At 42.9% G+C, this 20,314-nt stretch overlaps 1 protein-coding gene across 1 annotated transcript; it reads right to left on the reverse strand.

Moving 5' to 3' along the window:
• Positions 1–8,417: 8,417 nt before the first annotated feature.
• Positions 8,418–19,298, reverse strand: fmn2b (formin 2b). Its single transcript, XM_072456884.1, has 21 exons — positions 17,858–19,298; positions 17,431–17,785; positions 17,103–17,338; positions 16,441–16,613; positions 14,372–14,535; positions 14,284–14,300; positions 14,136–14,239; positions 13,069–14,018; positions 12,208–12,352; positions 11,340–11,427; positions 11,197–11,258; positions 11,025–11,116; positions 10,266–10,395; positions 10,052–10,198; positions 9,914–9,973; positions 9,327–9,447; positions 9,078–9,170; positions 8,959–9,010; positions 8,740–8,889; positions 8,584–8,665; positions 8,418–8,477 (listed from the first exon to the last, which is right to left on the reverse strand). The coding sequence occupies exons 1-21, from the start codon at positions 18,915–18,917 to the stop codon at positions 8,451–8,453; spliced, it is 4,308 nt and encodes a 1,435-aa protein (XP_072312985.1). The 5' UTR covers positions 18,918–19,298; the 3' UTR covers positions 8,418–8,450.
• Between the last annotated feature and the right edge of the window lie 1,016 nt (positions 19,299–20,314).

Here is a 20,314-nt window from a genome sequence, read left to right on the forward strand (position 1 = left end):
TAAATGTATCTGTTCCCTCAATGTTTGTGCCAGCTTGAAGATGAGGCAACACACCACCTCAATACTGTACACCATTTTTATTCCCTCACCTTTGGCTTGGTAATTTAATCACTGAAAAATGCAATATCATACTGTGGAAAAGTCCAGGAAAAGCAAGAGGAGAAGGTCTCACCAGGAAAGTTACTCTGTGCACTATTGAGACATGGTTGAAGACTATTTTCGAGACCACAATGCTTATTGATGCAACTAAATCAGGCTATCCTTTTTGTAAATAAACTTGTGTGTCATGTTAGAGAAAAAAACAAGCAATTAAAGTAAATTAAAACAGTGAAATATGTAAGTAACTCTTTCTAACTCATTTCTAGCTCTCACAAATCCTTTGGCACATCACTAGTGTTCACAAGCATAGAAGTTAGTTGTGACATTATTCAACTCTAATAGTATGATTGTTGTCAGTTTGAATGACTTTAAACCACAAGATTAATATGAGTTTGTGGAGTCAAACCCAACAAAAAATAATAAGATTCAACATTTGTATTTTAGACTTTTTTTTTTAAACAGTAATTCTCCCAGAGGCCCTTCCCCACCATCTGCAATTAAGACTATATCAAATTCTAGAGCGTGCACACAACCTACAAGTGCATGTGGAGGAAACCCATGCAGATAACAGATAACCCACAACTTCTTGCTGTCTGGATGAAGCACTTCTCACCCCACTACCTGAACTTCTCTCTATAATTTGCTTCAATATGGCAGTACACTCAAAAAGAAACTGCATGTGTCTTCTTATTTAATGTTTGTGTGATAATGTTTTTGAATCGGCCCTTCCTTTATAAGAGAACATTTGAGTCAAAACTACTTATTACTCACACTCAAAAACATATTGCATTGTTATAAGCGGGGTATAACCAAAATCATTTGGATTAAAAGCCAAACAATTCTAATACTGTAGATAAACATGAGCTTACATATCAGTAATGCCTGCAAAATGTTACCACAATGCATAACCCGATGTGAATGAACAAATGAATGAACGTATAATGAGAGGGACATATGTTTTTTGATTAATGTGATAGGCATACACGTTTGAATTTTCTTATAAGAACGGAGCATGACATGTCTAGTAGAAACAGTTAGCTATATTGAAAATATGTACTCAAGTAAAATAAAAAATACCAGTATTTATTACAGTTAATGCATTATAGAGTCCATTACACCGAATTGTAGATGCATCGTTTATACAAAACGTGATCAATTTAACTATATAAACATGAATTTAGTCGTTCTAATCTATTTTTTCCCTTCTGAGTTCTGGTTAATCAGAGCATGCAATGTAATTCTGTTGTGTTTTTGTTGGTTTAGACAGAAACATGAGACAACAGAGAGACAGCTGTGCATTGAGGCAATGGGGACTTGAACAATATTACTAGTGCTATTATTTTAAATGAAGTACAATTACATGCTAGAATTATAGGCTATAATACAGGCTTAAATGATCTACTACAATTAGACTTCCCCAAAAATCTACACACAAAACGTGCCATAATGTTCATCTTATTGAGACTGTTGAGTTGCCTTTTCTTATAACAGTTTAGTCACTCTAAAGAGTACATTGGCTCTTATCTGTACTTCCGCATTAATATTAAAATATATAAAAGAAATCTTCCACTATCATCTTTGTGCTTACTTTTATTCATAATAGCAATATGTAAAATCTATTTGAATATTGACAGTTGAGTTGGCGCCTGAAGTCACTTCCTGAAATACGTCTGGACCAGCCCAGATTGAATGATGCAGCCTCTGCAGGGGATTTAGTATTCCATTCATTTAATTCATCATGTCTTCTTTTAAATATACTTTTGTTTGATTGTTTGTTTGTTTGTTTGTTTGTATAGATTGTTGACATTTTGACTTTATTAGCTGAGTATTGTATTCAAATACTCTTTTGGTAACTGTTGTATTGATGCAAACAAACTATTTGACATTGTGTTGTAATATTATGGTTTTGGGAAATGACAAAATGAGACATTGATCGTTAAACCAAATGGCTTTTGAATCCAACAACTAACCTTTCTCCAGTAAACTTTACGTTAACAGATTAGCTCAGAGTTAGCGTTCTGTTGTATGACCAGGCAAGAATTACACATTTCAAAATGCAACCTTCTCTGTGCTTATTTTGCTCAGGCATTGAAGCAAGTACTGAACTCGCTCTCTCACACATGTAAGATAACTAAGTTTGTCAGTCAGGAATATAAATGACTGTGACTTTGCTCTCAGCTTAGATCCTGTCCATCCATGACTCTCTGAATACCAAAGGAACCGTGGGACACAACACAGCACATGGTGAGTCGTATGGCAGATATATACTTATGATATTCAATTTGTACCCTATATTTACATGCAATTAATAGAAGTAGTAATTAAAAATGTCATATTGTTATCGATAGCTGAGTGCTGAGAAACATGGGGTCAGTGGAATCCTGGTGTTCAAAACTCTGTACTTAAGATAAGATAAGATATTCCTTTATTGTCCCACATGGGGAAATTTCATTGGTGCAACGCAGGTAGATACAGAGATAGATACAGAAGAACAGATCACTTATAGGAAGTCTGAAAAACACTTTCAGTAGAAGATCTCCTATAAATAAATAAATAAATAAATAAAAACTCCCATAGACAAATAAATAAATAAATACATAAATACCATTGCATGTGATCACGACAGTAATTGCACATGAATATGTGTCACGACAGCACATAGATTGCACATGAATTTCACATGAATTGCACATGAATTCCAACAGCAATTGCACATATGACAGAGTTGCACATCAGTATTAGGTTAGGTCAGTATTGCGAGTGTTCAGTACTAACAGTTTTTGTTATAAAGTCTGACAGCAGCAGGAAGGAAAGACCTACGGAACCTTTCCTTCGCACATCGAGGGTGGATCAGTCTCTCACTGAAGCTGCTCTCCAGAGCAGAGAGAGTGTCCTGCAGGGGGTGACACTCATGGTCCAGCATAGATGTGAATCTAGCCAGGACCCTCCTGTCCCCCACCTCCTGCACCGAGTCCAGAGCACAGCCCAGGACGGAGCTGGACTTCTTGATGACTCTGTCCAGCTTCCTCCTCTCCCTCTCTGTGATGCTGCTGCTCCAGCAGGCCACACCGTACAGGAGGGCTGATGCCACCACAGAGTCATAGAAGGTCTTCAGGAGTGGCCCTGTCACTCCAAAAGACCTGAGTCTCCTCAGGAGGTAGAGCCGACTCTGGCTCTTCCTGTACAGTGCGTCTGTGTTATGAGTCCAGTCCAGTTTGTGGTTCAGATGAACACCCAGGTACTTGTATGAGTCCACTCTCTCAATGTCCCGTCCCTGGATGTTCACTGGTGAGGGGGCAGTGGGGTGGCGTCTGCGGAAATCCACCACCATCTCCTTGGTCTTCCCCGCGTTGATGAGGAGGTGGTTCCGCTGACACCAGTCCACAAAGTCCTGCGCCAGTCCTCTGTATTCCGCGTCATCGTCGTCCGTGATGAGTCCGATGATGGCAGAGTCGTCAGAGAACTTCTGCAGGACACAGCTGTCCGTGTCATGTCTGAAGTCTGCAGTGTAAAGGGTGAAGAGAAAGGGCGCGAGGACAGTGCCCTGGGGCGCCCCCACACTGCAGGTCCGAGTGTCAGACACACAGTTCCGGGCTCTCACAAACTGGGGTCGGTCTGTGAGGTAGTCCAGGATCCACTCTGCCAGGTCATACTCCACACCAGCCGTCTCCAGCTTGTCCCTCAGGAGCAGCGGCTGGATGGTGTTGAAGGCACTGGAGAGATCGAAGAACAGGATCCTCACAGAGCTGCCAGGCTTTTCCAGGTGAGAGAGAGAGCGGTGCAGCAGGGAGATGACGGCGTCCTCCACTCCGATGCCAGACCGATATGCAAACTGCAGCGGGTCCATGGCTGAGCTCACGGTGGAGCGGAGGTGGTCCAGGACTAGCCGCTCCAGTGTCTTCATCAGGTGGGACGTGAGAGCCACTGGCCTGAAGCTGTTGAGGTCTTTGGGGCGCGGTGTCTTAGGCACAGGTACTTCAGATGCAATGTAGATTTATTTGTGTTTTGGTTCATTTCATTTCATCTGATTCTTCGGGAGAAGAAGACTCTCCACAGGCAGAAAGCGGATCTCATCTATGCTCTGGAACACATGGACCTGGAATCACACAGTAACAACCTGCACTTAAACTCAGTCTGAGCTCAGAGAAACTTTTTCTGGGTTTATTTCTGTTCAGACTCTGGTGTATTGTCTCTGCAATTCAAGCGTAGTCTTCATTTGTTTCTTAAGTCTGATCATTTGTCTATTGATTTGGACTCAAACAGTATTGTTAAAATGACTAGTGATTTAAAAATAATAAAGATCTTTATGCAAGTACCGTTTTTTTCCATTTCTGTGCTGTAAGTATTTACACTGTACACTGTACACACACACACACACACACACACACACACATACACACACAAACAAACACACACACACATACACACACACGCATCACATTAACTTGCATTCATTCTGGAGTGCATTCCTAACCATAGTCTCTAATTGCCTAACTCCATATGCAATATTGAGGACATTTTTTATAATTTCCTTAAATACATCTACCTTACATATTTTGGGTGAATTAGCTGAGGTTCACATATAAACACGTACACACACCCCCACATCCTTATTGTCCTGCGCCCCCATGTAACCTGTGTCTCCATGTATGTCTGTGTAATGTGTATCCCCATGTACGTCCATTTGTGCACAGTATGTTATAGTGACATTTGTTCCACTGTAGTCTTTTGTCATTTGAACATATTTGTATTGTATTTGTGTATACATCATATACATATTTGTATTGTATTTGTGTATACATCAACTGTAAGTATGCACTATGTGTCTACAAAATACTAAAGAGGTTCGATCCCGCTACCTGCTGTCGAGGGGCAGGCACTCAGTGACATCGCACTGGAGGGACTCAATTTATGCCTAAGTTTTATAGTTACCATGGTGACAAAAGGCACACATTAACACTTTGCAAGTGCTTTACAATGGTGAAGAAAATCATGCAGATCACATGATTGGAATGTCCCAAACAGGTAAACAAAGGTATTGAGTTCTGGGCTTGAGAACGTTGCTATGGTAATAACATCCAGTTCTGGCAGCCGTGTTGTGGTGGAAATTTCTACTACCGGAACATAACACATACAAACTGATATGGAGCAGGCCTTTTTCTTGTAATTTGTACTTAATATATAAGTATAAGATTAACATATAATAATTGTATGTTTGCACTTTATATCAAACAAATGTGAAAGCAATCTTGAAAAAACATATTTTTCATTTTAGGCAATAAATTCTTCTTCTACATTATGATCATGAAATAACCAGAATAATGATCAATGGTTGTGTCCATAAGCTGTAGTGACACACAAACATGGTTTAATTCTGCATAAAATATAGACCAGTGCCGCTACAGTACAGTGTTTTTAATTTTCATAATTTAGAAAAACAATGTCCTTACAGACACAGATAGACTTTCATGCTTCATTGGGACCCCACATATAGCATTATATGTTTTTTTAAACATTTAAATCTGTGAAAATGCCCTGTTTTTTACATTGCATTACATTGCACGGTGGCCGCCACGATGGCCACAACAACAGAACCCACGTTCTCCCCAGCCTGTATTACAACTCAATGAACAAAGGCACGGCAGATTCAGGCTGGAACGCAATTAATCTTAGAGTATAAGTATAAAGTATACTTATATACAGTATAAAGTCTAGCTCCTCTGACCAGATTGAAAATTACTTTCAGATGGAAGTCGAAACATCTTGATTTAAAAAACATTGTCCAGAAACTTTTTCCACAATGGACCAGTCCTGTAAAGATAGTGATTACACCGATCTATTTACCACTTGAATGTTTTAATATGGGTATTAAAAGATAATTTCAGTGGATTATAACCGTGGTGCTGGTATTCCAAGATGACCATCCAGAATTCATCAAGCTGATTGTGAGAGGTTCAAGGAGAATATAATATTATTTTTACACAATAATTCAGACATTAACCTCACTGAGTACGGCCTGCCAAAAATCCCCACAAAGTTGCTACATTCACATTGGCAGTGCACATTTGCTTTATTTCAATAAGCTTTTGCAAAGATGTGAGAGTTGTACCACAGTGCAAATTCTTCTGCAGCACAAACTAAAACTTCAATTGGAGATTAAGGTCAAGGGTTTAGGATGACCATATGTGTCTAAATAATCAACATGTGTATTGTTAGAGCACTGTTCCCTCAGGGACCGTTGTCATGGAAATAATTTTAGTGATCTGATTGGTGAACTATGTGTGTGTGCACACAAAACAGAAGGCGTGGACTTTGAAACCTAGAAGCGCACACGTGTGAATACAACAACTTCAGGTATGTTTTTGATGAGGAAACATACAATGTTTGAAGCTCAGACATATTTTCCATCAGTTTCTAACTCAAGCTTTTAATTGGCATATTATCTTTTGGCCATTTTTATGTTGTGCTCAATAATAATTCATTTTACTCATGTTTTTATTGAAATTGAACTTCTTGCCACAGCGCCATGAGTTGAATGTAGCTCCAACAATGTACTGCATGTCCTTCCTCAGTCTCATCCCCATTTCACAGTGCACTGTCCTATGAAACCATATTTGTATATTATCAACAAATCTCAATCATAAGGTTAAATGTTGTAGAAAATAATCTTGTGTGCAAAATGTTTTGTATATTTGCACATTAAGTGAGGTGGACTGGATCCAAAAAGCAATCACACATGCACTGAAGAAGACACATTTCAAACACTTTATTATTTTACATGGATGAGGTCGTCTATATACAATACATTTGCACAGATTGATATTTACACTGTGAAAACCCAGCTGTGTTGGGCACCATCCTTCCTTTTCTTGTGCTGTACCAGGACTCATATAATCACATTCTGCAAACAAGGTCTAAAGCACTGGATACTGAAGACATACATTCATGAGTGATGTGGTTGCTGATGGCTGTTTTTGGCTAGTTTAGAGGACTAAGTTTCAGAAATACACTACAAACTATATTTCTATGTGTCATTCATGATACTGCAGATGGTGCTGGTAAATCACTTGTAAATGTTGGTTTTGTGTATGTATTACTCAACGTTTTAAGTGGCTGTCTCATTTTGAATTCATTACATCTATGTACTGAGAAATGAAAATGTGTTTAGGGCAGAAACATGTCAGAGCTTAATTTAATTAATTAATTTAATTCCACCTGACATCTCTATATGACAAGTTTGAGTCGGTGTGTCACAGTCAACTGGTGTTTTATAACTTTTCTGTAATTGTTAGTGTTTACTGATATTGGTCCACTTGTGAATGTGTGTAAGTATAATACAGTAGAACAACATTTGAGTGTATGTGAAGATGTGTGTAGTAGTTGTAGAATCTAATGGATTGTACCTGTTTTTATATGACATCTCCGCGGGAAATAATCTACCGTGTTCAAGTGACGATCATTTATGTTCATTAACATGCAGACTGAATGAATACATTGTTTCATTAGCATGGATGGATTTACAGTATTAATGTAATGCTCTGATTAGATTTCCATGACAAAACAGAGACATTTGCAGTGGATTACACTTAAAACTTCTTGTTTGCTGTCCAAATTTGCTAGAAAGCAATTTCAACTAAGCAAAACATAACAAGAATGGCTGCTTCACTTTTTTATTTTAAACATAAACTTTTTTTATCCAATCTCATGACCAGGTCAGCTATTTATTTTTTTCTATCACTGATATGATAATTTCATATTACACCTGAGTAATATGAAATTTCTCAGGTGCCCCTGGTGTTAAATCTCTTTTGGATTATGCAGAATAGTGACAGGCCGAGTAACCAGTCAAGGAACAATAGTTTCACAGAAATAGCACATTGCTGGCCCCATAAACACCTGAATACTTTACAGGGCTTTCATGTACTTAAAATATAATGCAGAACACAAGATGTTAATTGAATAAGAAAAAAGTTCATTGGAATGCTGTGTTTATATCTGAAAGATGTACTCCAAGTTTGATTAAAGGACTGCAGCTAAGAGTGAGATACCAGACACATGCTTTTATTTAAAAAGAAAGCTGGAAGGGCTGGTTGGCCAGACTGCTAAGTTTCAGAAAACAGTTGTTTAATTGAAAGTTGTTTCTTTTGCTGTCGTTATTTTTTTTATTTTCAGAACACATTAGTGTGTAGCATAGTCTGGTTGCAGACATATTTGTATGGTATTACATCCATCCAAAAAATAAACAAAATAAAGGCAAATCAGTGTCCTACTTTCATGTCCATTATCTCTGTAATGTCTGTGATAAACTCTCTCCTTTCTTCTTTTCTTGTGTCTGCTGTGTTTCCCTCATGTCAGATTTTCATTCCCAGTTTAGCTTTCTGTGAGGAAAAACAACATTATTATTATTATTCAGTATGGTATGCATGTCCCGTAAGTGTTAAACAAAAAGCCAGCAGGAAGAGTCAGTTTCAGAAGCAAACGTACAATGCCAGATGCGTGCTTGGGTTTAACGCTGTAGGCAGCCTTCTCTTTAACTTGTCGAAAACTCTCTTCTGCTGCTTTCAGTCTGAAACAGACAACACAAGCTTAGTGTGATGCCCTTAGTAAGGGCCGCCCTCTCACGGGATGTTGTCATGACACCTCTCTTTAAGGATGACTCTGTTTTCTCTTTTCCACTGCTCTTTCAGGTCAGAGGTGAACTCATGCCAAACGCTGAAGAAGGTCTGCAGGGACACCTCCTTTTCTCCAGATTTGGCCTTCACCGAGAAGAAGACGGTGAGCTCCAGAAAGCTGCAGACAGCTCAGGTTACACACTTGGACTAGTATAGCTCTGTTAGTAATAGCCAAAAAAACACTTACAGAGTGTGTGTGCTGTTAAGCTGAGTTTCAAGTGTTTCCAGTTCAATTTTGGCTGAAGAGAATAAAATAGTTAAACTTGTCCTTTAATATTCTCTAAATTAACAAATAGTAGAACTTACCCTGTAAGAGGAAGTCCTTCATCTTGTCTTTAAATGGCTGTAGATGTTCCTCATCCGACACGCTACAAACCTTCTCCACCTCAGCTGTGCACGCTGATACAACACAGAGTTCCCATTAGAGCCAAGAACGCTGCTTTGTGAGGAATAAGTTGGCTTGGTGCAGTATATGAATAAGGGAACTTGGTTTCCCATGCTTAGTTTGAAATCTATTCATAAATGCAGCCTTTCTAAAAGCACAGGGAGTGGTACCTCTCAGATCTTTGCCAAGCCGCAGCAGGTCTTTGTGAAAATCTTCAAACTTCATCTGTGAAGACTGGAAGAGCTCATGAGGCTCTGGAAGAGGAAAAACACAGGTTTCCCGGCCGGCGTCCTGCCCATGCACAGGAACACGCACCAGAAACAGCACGGTTATGAATACACACAATTCCTGTATCTCAACTTTCTCTACCTCTAGAATTTCTGACCTCAAACCACATCATCAGGACAATAATTATGGCATTTAAGTGATTTGATTATCATATAAATTAGTCAGGAACGAGCATGGCCTACTGCACTTTTAGGAGCATGAGTTAAGTGACCAATCATTCTTAGGCTTATTGCCAGACTTTTACATGGTCACACACATTAGGGGGACAGGCCATGGACGAACACAGGCCATGGACGAACACAGGCCATGGACGAACACAGGCCATGGACGAACACAGGCCATGGACGAACACAGGCCATGGACGAACACAGGCCATGGACGAACACAGGCCATGGACGAACACAGGCCATGGACGAACACAGGCCATGGACGAACACAGGCCATGGACGAACACAGGCCATGGACGTACCTCAGTGAAGTGTTGGAGGAAGTATCTGGCAATGTAGGAGAGCAGGCTCTTGCTCCCGTCCTGGGACAAAAACACGGTATTTGATGAACACATTTTGCATATATTCTAAGTTTAAATTGTATTAGAAACTGTACTCACGCTGCTCTTGACATCTTTTAGTTTGGGAAGAATATCAAGTGTGAAACCATCAGCCTGTCCACGTGTTCGATTTCCACCATTCATGAAGTTCCCAAAGACCAGAACTAGACCCAGGACCTGTTTCACGGTCTCACTGTCCTTCAGCGCCTGCAGCACAGACTCTTATGGTTAAGAGAGCTGCCCAAGTATCATGAATGTTGCAGCAGGATCTCACCGTGCACACCCTCAGCAGAACCTCCAGCTTTCTCATTAAAGAGCTCATGCACTCATTGAAGCTGCTCTGGAACAGGATGCAGAAGACCCGTCCGGAGAAGTTAGGGATGAGAGACAGTTCATAAAGAAACCTGCAAAAGTGTGGCATTTAGTGTTCTGGGAATTTGTTTCATTTATCTATTCTAACTTTTATTCAACTAGGAAAGTTTAATTGTGTTGCATTCTTCTATGCAGATCAGTCCGTTTTTGTCACAATACTAAAATATCCCACACTATTTCAACGTCAAGGAAAAGGCTTGATACCAATTTAGATAACAAGGTGTTACTAAAAGCACGTGTCAAAACAAAATAGTACACTATATTTCATCTTCCATGTGATATTATGGCTTGGTCTTTGTCTTTATCATACTGTTAAAGATAAAGACCAAGCTAAAACTTTTAAGGAAAGGTAAAATTGTATCCTATCATTGTATTCTTGACATTTTTTTTCCACTCTCCTCTTTTATGTATATCTATTTATAATGCATTTTTAACTGTTTGCTCGAATTAGTTAAGTTTAAGACAAGTTTTAGTTTCACTTAGTGTCTGGCTCTACATTTTTGACAACCCCGTAGCCCAGTGTATATTGTATCAGTGGTACGCAGGAGCACCAGCGTAAGGAGAGCATCTACACTTCTGACCTGGGAATTGACTAGACATAAACAGCTCTGCCACATGTCGCGTATAAGACAGTTTTGTGGGCAGCAGGTGTGATACTCACTGCTCAGGTTTGTCCAGGGGCTTGCTGCTGTCTTTGTCTTTGGAGGTCTTCACATGCTTTTGAATCTTGTCCAGCTCTTCCTGCTGTGCCCTCTGTCACAAAAACAAACAAACTTATGAGCATCTCAGGACATCATAACTTTTAAAAACTGCAATACTTGTAAGTGGCTCACATTCTCATAGAGTGCCTGCAGTGTCTCCAGGTCAACCATAGTATAGTCCAGGTTGAGCACAGCTGCATTGGGCAGAGTGAAGCGCATGAACAATGACACAAAAAGCTTTTCACATATTAGTTTATATATTCAGAAGAACTAACCATGCTGGATGTCCTTCATATCCAGATGTAGGGATGACATGAAGATTCCTACTGCTTGAGAGCGCTTGTTGTTGAGCAGTTTTACCATCTGAAAATGGGATGAATTTACATTACATATTGGCTTAATTCTCAAAATAATATATACAATAGTGTCAGGGAAAATAAGTGTTGCGTTCTAGAGTTGTAAGGAGAGGCAGGGGACTCTGGATGTCCGAGGCAGAAGTGATTTACCAGGACCTGGCCATTGTGCTAGTATTGAAAATTCAAGTCAAGGAGGTTTAAATAGTGGCAAAGAAGCCCAGCTTGTCTCGATGCTCTGTGATATAACTTTAATATACTGTTAATGTTTGAGAAGGACACATTCTGTAACAGCTGGATGATGCCCATTATACATACTGCAACCACACAGAAATGTCAACAATGATAGAACTGGAGGTTTCCTTGTTAAGACTAAGCACGAGATGGAAATTCTACTACAAATGGCCTTGTTTTAGTGTTAAATGCTAAATATATCATTACGGTTCCCTGGATTTAAAACCGAATGTGTGAGGGTGAAATGCAAGGACCTATTAGATCTACTTCTATGGTAATATGGGTGTGAAGAATGGGGAAAGACATTCAGCATTACTGTGCCAGTAATCAATCCCATGACGGATTATGGATGGATTGATTATAGCCCAAACTCCAATGCTATTATGCAGCACCAAGTAGATCTGACATGGTCGGACAAAGTACTTTATGTCTAATAGTGTGCTTAGGACCTTTTAGCAACAGGATTATTTCATATACACCCTCAAATTGGGCCCAAAGCACTTGATAATCACACATCTCCTTCAGAAAAAATGAACAATAATTCTGGAGAACTGACCTGCTTGGCCTTGGACTTTGTGATGGTGTCAGAGAGAGGCTGCTTCTTCACCTTCACTGCACTCTTGGAGAACAATTCCACAAACTCCTCAAAGTCGACCTCAGGCTCTTCAATGGCTTCCCATACTGATGATGAGGAGACATCCCTGAGAAGAAGATAAGTGGCATCAACCACAACTTTACTGGAGAAACAAGATCATCTATGAAGTAGGTCAAGAAATAAAACCCCACCGCTCTTAGCAAACTTTATTTGGGCTTTTTATAGACTCTTAAATGCCGTAACATTTTCACATTTGTGACAAGATCAGTCATACTACCTTGAGAATACCCAATCTCCTCCTCAGATTGCAGACGAATACCAGGGGCCACAGTGGGATAGCAGTGGCTCTATTGCAGGGGTGCCCAAAGTAAAATCTATTTGAAAAATGCTGTTCAGCATTTGCAAAGGAGACCAAATCAGACTAAGTCTATTTAACCTGAAAACACATTAATAAAAGACAATTTAATTGTCATTTCTTTGCACCAACAAAACCTTTTAGATGCAACACAATATTAGGTTTGAACCTCAGCACACTAAGTTGTATTCATTTTGGCCCGTCAAGGAAAACATTTGCTCATTTTGGCCCATGTTGGGAAAAAGTTTGGGCACCCCTGCTCTAGAGCATACAGTTGTTGTGTCCTTGAGCAAGACACTTCACCTCCACCTTGGCCTCAGTGTCCATTGTACATGTTTGTGAGATAAGCTCATACAATCTGACCTGCTTACGGCACATATACTGGAGAACCTAGAGGTTCCCCCCATACAGGACAAAACCATGATGTGGTCGGGGTAAGTGTATATGTGGTTTAAAATATTGCATACTTTTTGCTGTGCAGTTGAATCCTGGTCCAGTATAAGGGCTTCATTGGTTTCGGAGGTTCCAATACTGCTTTTCGAGGTGGCTTTTCCTGGGTCAGACCCAGAGCGTACAGTCCCAAAGGCAAAGGAGTAGGCAGGGAGCCGAGATTCATGGGGAGAGGAGGCGGTACACCTACTGCACCTGCAAAACCACCTGGGAGAGGGGGAGGAGGAGGAGGAGCACCTCCTGGGAGAGGAGGAGGAGGTGGTGGAGGAGGAGGAGCAGTCCCAGGGAGTGGGGGAGGAGGAGGAACACCTCCTGGGAGAGGGGGAGGAGGGGGTGGAGGGGGATAAGCAGCCCCAGGGAGAGGGGGAGGAGGGGGAGGAGGAGGAACACCTCCTGGGAGAGGGGGAGGAGGGGGTGGAGGGGGATAAGCAGCCCCAGGGAGAGGGGGAGGAGGGGGAGGAGTTGCCCCTGGAAGTGGAGGAGGTGGAGGAGGTGCAACCCCATGTAATGAAGGAGGAGGAGGGGGAGGAGGAGGAGGAGCGGCAAGACCGGCGAGTAGTGTGGGAGGGGGAAAAGCCTCTGCGAGTCCTTTTGGAGGAGGTGGCAGCATCTGACAGGAGCAGTGAGGAGCACCTGTGCCGACAGGTTGCTGCTGGGGCACTGTGACCTCTGAAGTGTCACTGGAGGCTACTTTGAAGCTGAAGTTCTCATCTACTGGTGAGGTCTGCACTGACTTCCCCTGAAGGCAGCATGGGCTGGTCTGGAGGTGGGCATCACACTGCGGCATGAGGGCTGGCTCACACCCGCCACACTCCCGCTCCACGGTGATGACTCTGGTGTCCATCACTGGAGGCTGTCGCTCCAGCTCAGCGATCTTTGTGCGGAGGTCCTCTATGGTTTGCTCCAGTTGCTGAATCACACTCACATGTTTCTCCTTCAGATGTGCTGCCCTCAGGACACATTCCTCCTAATGAAGGGATTTCAGAAAGAACTTTGCTGAACTTCTGGATGCTCAAAACGGTAGACTGTACAACAGCAACACTTTAAAATCCTGTTTCATAGGACTCATAGGAGTAGGACCCACCTGACGCTCTTGGCTCTCCTGTTGTGTATAACTGGGCGACTGCTCTGTAAAACACAGGGTTTTAATCTTTAATAACTCACCCTGATTGTCTCGTGAGAGGCAGACTGCAAAAAAGTGGAACAAACATCAACCGCTGCAAATTGCAAACTGCGATTTTGGAGTTCACTACATTTCTGGTCAAGAGGCCTCATGAAATATGTAACATCATCAGACAAAAGTGTATGGCAGTTATGTACTATAGTGTTGAAGAGCTCATACCGGGCTCTGTGGCGGTGCTCGGTCTCCTGCTGTCCCCTGGTCGGACTGAGCTGAGGGCTGCTCGGAGCTGGCCCTTCACCTCCAAGGCCTCTAGAGAGAGAGGAGGCTGGCTCACAGCTGCCCAGGTGTACAGCTGGTCATGCTGTGGACACAGACAGGCTTAAACTCAACGGATTAAAAGTGAACAATGAAACAGACATTGATTAATGATTACGTTAGAGCCCTGCATCACACTTGAAGGTGAAATCAATTCTGTTGTAACTTTCTATTACAGGCAGTAGTTGCATGATAACTGGGATAACAAAGGACAAATGCATTTAGCTGCCCTGTTTCCTCTCACAAAATACTTTATTTGGGGATAGTGTTAGGGTTAGGAAAAGAAAGCACTCCTCGTGAAATGGAAATCAAGGTCAAACATAAACATGATCATCTGGAGAAAAACCTTCTTAACGACTTTATTTCTTTATTTCAAGTAAAAATTCTCAAGATTACAGAAGAAAATCAAAGTACCGGTACTAAAGAACACTTCTCCATCTGGTCACTGGCCATTTATGACAAAACTACACACTGCTGCCACATAAAACCTCTTACAATCTCTCTCTCTCCTTAGCTCTCTCTGCTCCCTATTCTACTCTCTTTTATATTCCTATTGAATTATTGACTCCCAATAGCAAAATGTATATACACATGTATGTATTTCTCTTATTTCTCAGTATGCACGCACATGCACATACACATATGCATACACACACACACACACACACACACACACGTACACACACACACACACACACACACACACACAAACACACGTACACACACACACACACACACACACACATACACACGTACACACACACACACATACACACGTACACACACACACAAACACGTACACACACACACACGTACACACACACACACACACACGTACACGCACGCACGCACACACACACACACACGTACACACACACACACACACACACATACACACACACACACATACACACGTACACACACACGTACACACACACACACACACGTACACACACACACACGTACACACACACACACACACGTACACACACACACACACGTACACACACACACACGTACACACACGTACACACACGTACACACACACGTACACACACACACACACACGTACACACACACACACGTACACACACACACGTACACACACACGTACACACACGTACACACACACACACGTACACACACACACGTACACACACACACACACGTACACACACACACACGTACACACACGTACACACACACACACGTACACACACACACACATGTACACACACACACACACACACACACACGTACACACACACACACACGTACACACACACACACACACACGTACACACACACACACACACACATGTACACACACACACACACACACACACACACACGTACACACACACACACACACACATGTACACACACACACACACACACACACACACACACGTACACACACACACGTACACACACACACACACGTACACACACACACACGTACACACACGTACACACACACACACGTACACACACACACACATGTACACACACACACACACACACACACACGTACACACACACACACACGTACACACACACACACACACACGTACACACACACACACACACACATGTACACACACACACACACACACACACACACATGTACACACACACATGCATAAACGCCCTCACTCCTCAGTCTTATTCACTGTGTTGTGATCTCTCTTATGTTATGTGTCCTTATGTCCTACATTGTCTTATCATTTGAATATTTTGTAATGTTGACTGTATATATGTTGCAATAAAAAATTAAATAATCACTTTGTTGTAATTATCACAATCATGATTTGTCCATGCTATTGCTGTGCTGTAAAGTAAAGTGCTTATGCGATGTAAAAGCTTCATTATAATGTTTTATCTATATATTTGTGCGTGTAGAGCAGCCGTACTGCGCACAGCCTCTAATTGGGTTAGCACTGTCACATACATGGAACTTGGCTGTTGTGGGGAGCTGCCCCATGCTGTCCCCCAGAGGTTCTCGGAAGCAGTCGGTGAAGGGCTGAAGCAGACCCATGGCCAGGATTTTGGAACAGAGCTGTTCGGCCTCCTCAGGCTGTTCCTGCTGCTGCTGATAGAAGAGTTTCTCCAGGAGAGTCCGCCCTGCACAAAAACACAAGATCACACACAAACCCAAACTACCTATCAGAAGTGTAGACCTGAGCCACAATCAATATGAATATTCAATATTTTGCCATCACTATTTCAGTTTGTTGGAAAAATATAATACCGTATTTTTTCATAGTTTTGGTCCTGGTGCGACTTATACTTATACTTATATTTATACTCCGGAGTGACTTATATGTGATATTATTTGTTATTTTCACACTTGCAATCGCATTTCATACTCCAGTGCTACTTATACATGTTTTTTGGCTGGTGTGACTTATACTCCGGTGCAACTTATATATCCGGTAATATACAGAATTGGCGAATCAGATTTTTAAAAGGGCTTTTGGAACAACATTTCAGAGATTAAATTAGAACATATTTATTAATTATAAATAAACAATTGAATAAATAAAAGGCACTTTGTCCATATATGCTCATAGATGGTCCATTCACTGCCCGGGTCTTTTCTCTCAGTCCCACCTGTGAAAACATCCGAGAACATGCAGCCACTGCTCTGTCCACAGGACGATCTCCTGGTGGGGCAAAGTGGCTGGCTGCCACCTCTGTGGGATTCAAAAAAGTCTTGGGAGAGTCCAGAAACTTCATCTTGCTCTCGGGACACCCTCAGCTCCTCTGTCCAGTCTGCAGATCGACTCAGGGGCCTCCCACTACTCCGAGAGCGTTGCCTGTTCATTCTGCGGCTTTCTACTAGCGTCCTGCATCAAACACAGTGTCAAAAAGAAAGAAAAAAAAAACACAGTGTCAGTGTGGATAGAGAATGTATAGTGAAATGTTACAGTAAATATACCTGTGCAGCAAATGGGTATCTCGCCGGGGGGACAGTGGGCTGTGGGAGGGGGAGTGTCCCGGGGAGCTGAGCTGTCTTGTGGTGGTCTTGATGTATGAGGGGATGATTGCTGGGTAGGGTTTCACTACAGGACTGGAGCTGGGCTGGCTGGGCCTCAGGCCTCTCTTGGTTATAGAAGGGCTCTCATTGGGGCTCAGAGGACTCCTCCGTTGCTGGAGAGTGGAGGTGGCTGTGTGGTCGTTCACAGATAGATTGCGTTCAGACTCTGTATTGACACTGTCTTCAAGAGACTCAGTACTTGTCCCTGACCCTACAGGACCTATAGGACCTATAGGACCTACAGGACCTACAGGACCTACATGACCTACATGATCTACATGATCTACATGATCTACATGACCTACATGAGCTACAATGCCTTCAGGACCTACAGGACCAACAGGACCTTCAAGGCCTTCAGGACATACAGGACATACAGGACCTACAGCGTCTGAGCCGAGTATTTCAAACGGACCCTCCTCACTAATAGACGCCTTTATTTTAGAGGCATCCCACTCTTCAGTCCCCATGTGCTCCTCCTGAGTTGCTTGGTCAGCACTGACAAACGTGAAGCCAGTGGTTGTCATGGCGACATGGCTGCCTGTGGACACCCCACATGTTGTCATGGTAACAGTGGTGTGAAGGGACAGATCGGGCGCAGCACAAACAGGGGTTTCTGTGTACGCACAGTCTTTCTCAGTTTGTGTGTTGTCCTGCTGTAAAAAGGGGGAATGTTTCTCCTGAAAAGGTTTCGTCTCTACAGTCTCAGGCCCAGTGTCCAGAAAGGACAGTGCTTCAGAGCCCAGCTCCAGTTCCGGGGTCAAGTCCAAGACTTCTGGGGGTGTGAGGTAGACACCTCCATTACTCTGCTTTTTAGTGCCCAGTCCCAGGCCCCGTTCAGTGTCTGGGTCAGTGGGGGTTTGGGCACTACTTCGGACTCCCCCGTGATGCTGGTGTTGTAAGCGAATAGTGAGTTGGATGTCGGCGAGCAGGTCCTGGTGGTCTGCGGCCGAGTGAAAACTGTAGATGTCAGTGTCAGACCCTGAGCTGCCCCCTTTGTGACCTGCCTCCTCCTGACTTTGCTTCCCACGGGTCTCTTGGGCAAGACCCTCGTTGTCAGACTGTCCCAGCTCATCAGCGGATAGGTCCGGGGTCTTGTTGGGGTCCTGGGTGTGCTGTGGACTTGCCAACACATCTTCTTTAGAGCCATTCACAGACGAACAGCCTTTGCCTTTGAGCTGGCCTTTCTTCTTACGGATGGAAAACACAGACTTGGACTCAGACTTGTTTTTCCTCTTGTGAGTGGCTGTGCCATGTGGGCCCCCTCCTCCCTGTTTACCGTGGATCTTCTTTCCTCCTTTACGCTCTCCTGATAAATCCTTAGCTCCATCATCCAGAGAAGGGTAACTACCATTAGCTCTGCGCTGCTTTGCCTCCTGGTTTCCCATGCTGACGTTGTGAGGCAAATAAAGGCTGGGGGCTCAGGCCATGGCTGCCCCTCCACCAGTGCTGCCTGGTGCTTAGCTCTGAGGGACTGCAGCTGATGCTGTGATGCTAGGCTGGTAGTTACGTCTGCTGGTGTTCCGGTGACGAGGCTGTGAGGCTGTGATGCTATTACTGATGCAGGAGACTGCTGTCTTCAGCCCCTTCTGCAACCCCACCCCCACCGCCTGCTGCTCAGGGGAGCATTCTGGGGGTCTCAGTGACTGGTACAGCGGCTATGGAGCACAAAGGCCTGTGATGGGAGGAGATGCTGCGGGAGGAAACACAGAGGACTGGGTGGGGGGAGCTCACTGACACAGTGCAGTCAGCTACTACATTTCCCATGAAAAGAGCATACATTACCCAGAGTGCACTGAGAGTACATTTTTAAAGATCCAGGACACAAATATAGCAAGAGGACCAGAATAAGGACCTGCACGGTCAACTCAACATGTTTATGTTATTCTATCTTCACTGCCCGGATCACAAAAGTGTTCACTCATCTACATGCTACAGCAGAACAAAGAGCATGATCCACGCTCAGTGCAGTGCCCTCGTGTGAAATAAAACGGGACTGCAGCGTTTACAGTGTTAAGAATAACTGAACAAAATGCCCTCTCAGCCTGTGGTTACCCGGCTTGGGCTCTCAACAGAGTGAAGAGAACCAAGAAGCAGGACAAAAGGGAAACTGAACAGAGAAGGAAGGGTGTTTCTATCCCTTATGTCTCTGGCCTGTCGGAAAAACTGCAGAGAATTTTTAGACAACACTTTAAGACAAAAACTGGTTCACCCTAAGGACAAGTTGCCGACTCAAAAACAGAGCAATGTAGTTTATTCGATCCAATGCAGTGAAGAAAGCTGTAAAGAACGGTACATAGGTGAGACTAAACAGCCTCTACACAAGAGGCTCTATCAGCACAGAAGAAATACTAGTTCAGGACCTCAGAGCGCCGTGCATCTCCATCTTGAAGCCTCTAATCACTTGTTTGAAGACGGTGAGGTGAAGGTTTTAAGCAGGGAGAAAAGATGGTTTGAAAGAGGAGTTAAGGAAGCTATTTTTGTTAAAAAAGAAAGACCTTCTTTAAACAGGAATGGAGGGCTAAGATTCAATCTTCCTGGTATCTATAATGGAATACTGAACCCCTGGAAAGGTAGAGGACCAGGACCAGGACATTTAGATGCTAATCAGGTACTCAGGGTGGTTGAGCCAGGGTCTCACAAAGACAAAGAGGATTCTAATAGCCCATTAAAATTCTGAATAGGCTAGCTCGGTAGATACAAGGGGGGAGTTTCTGTTGAAACAAACAACTCTTTCTACTTCAGGAAGGCTCCTCCCAATGGGCTGGTCTTACCACAGAAGAGT

This window comes from Eucyclogobius newberryi, unplaced genomic scaffold (genome assembly GCF_026437365.1).
Source record: "Eucyclogobius newberryi isolate DKJ021-1_F unplaced genomic scaffold, fEucNew1.0.hap1 SCAF_20, whole genome shotgun sequence".
Taxonomy (NCBI): domain Eukaryota; kingdom Metazoa; phylum Chordata; class Actinopteri; order Gobiiformes; family Gobiidae; genus Eucyclogobius; species Eucyclogobius newberryi.

Coding starts and splice junctions, on each gene's coding strand:
- fmn2b (XM_072456884.1), bottom strand. CDS start 18,917: ATGGGAAACCAGGAGGCAAAGCAGCGCAGAGCTAATGGTAGTTACCCT. Junction 11,428..12,207: donor CAAAGTCCAAGGCCAAGCAG/GTCAGTTCTCCA, acceptor TCCCATTTTCAG/ATGGTAAAACTGCTCAACAA. Junction 8,666..8,739: donor AGAGTCATCCTTAAAGAGAG/GTGTCATGACAA, acceptor TGTCTGTTTCAG/ACTGAAAGCAGCAGAAGAGA.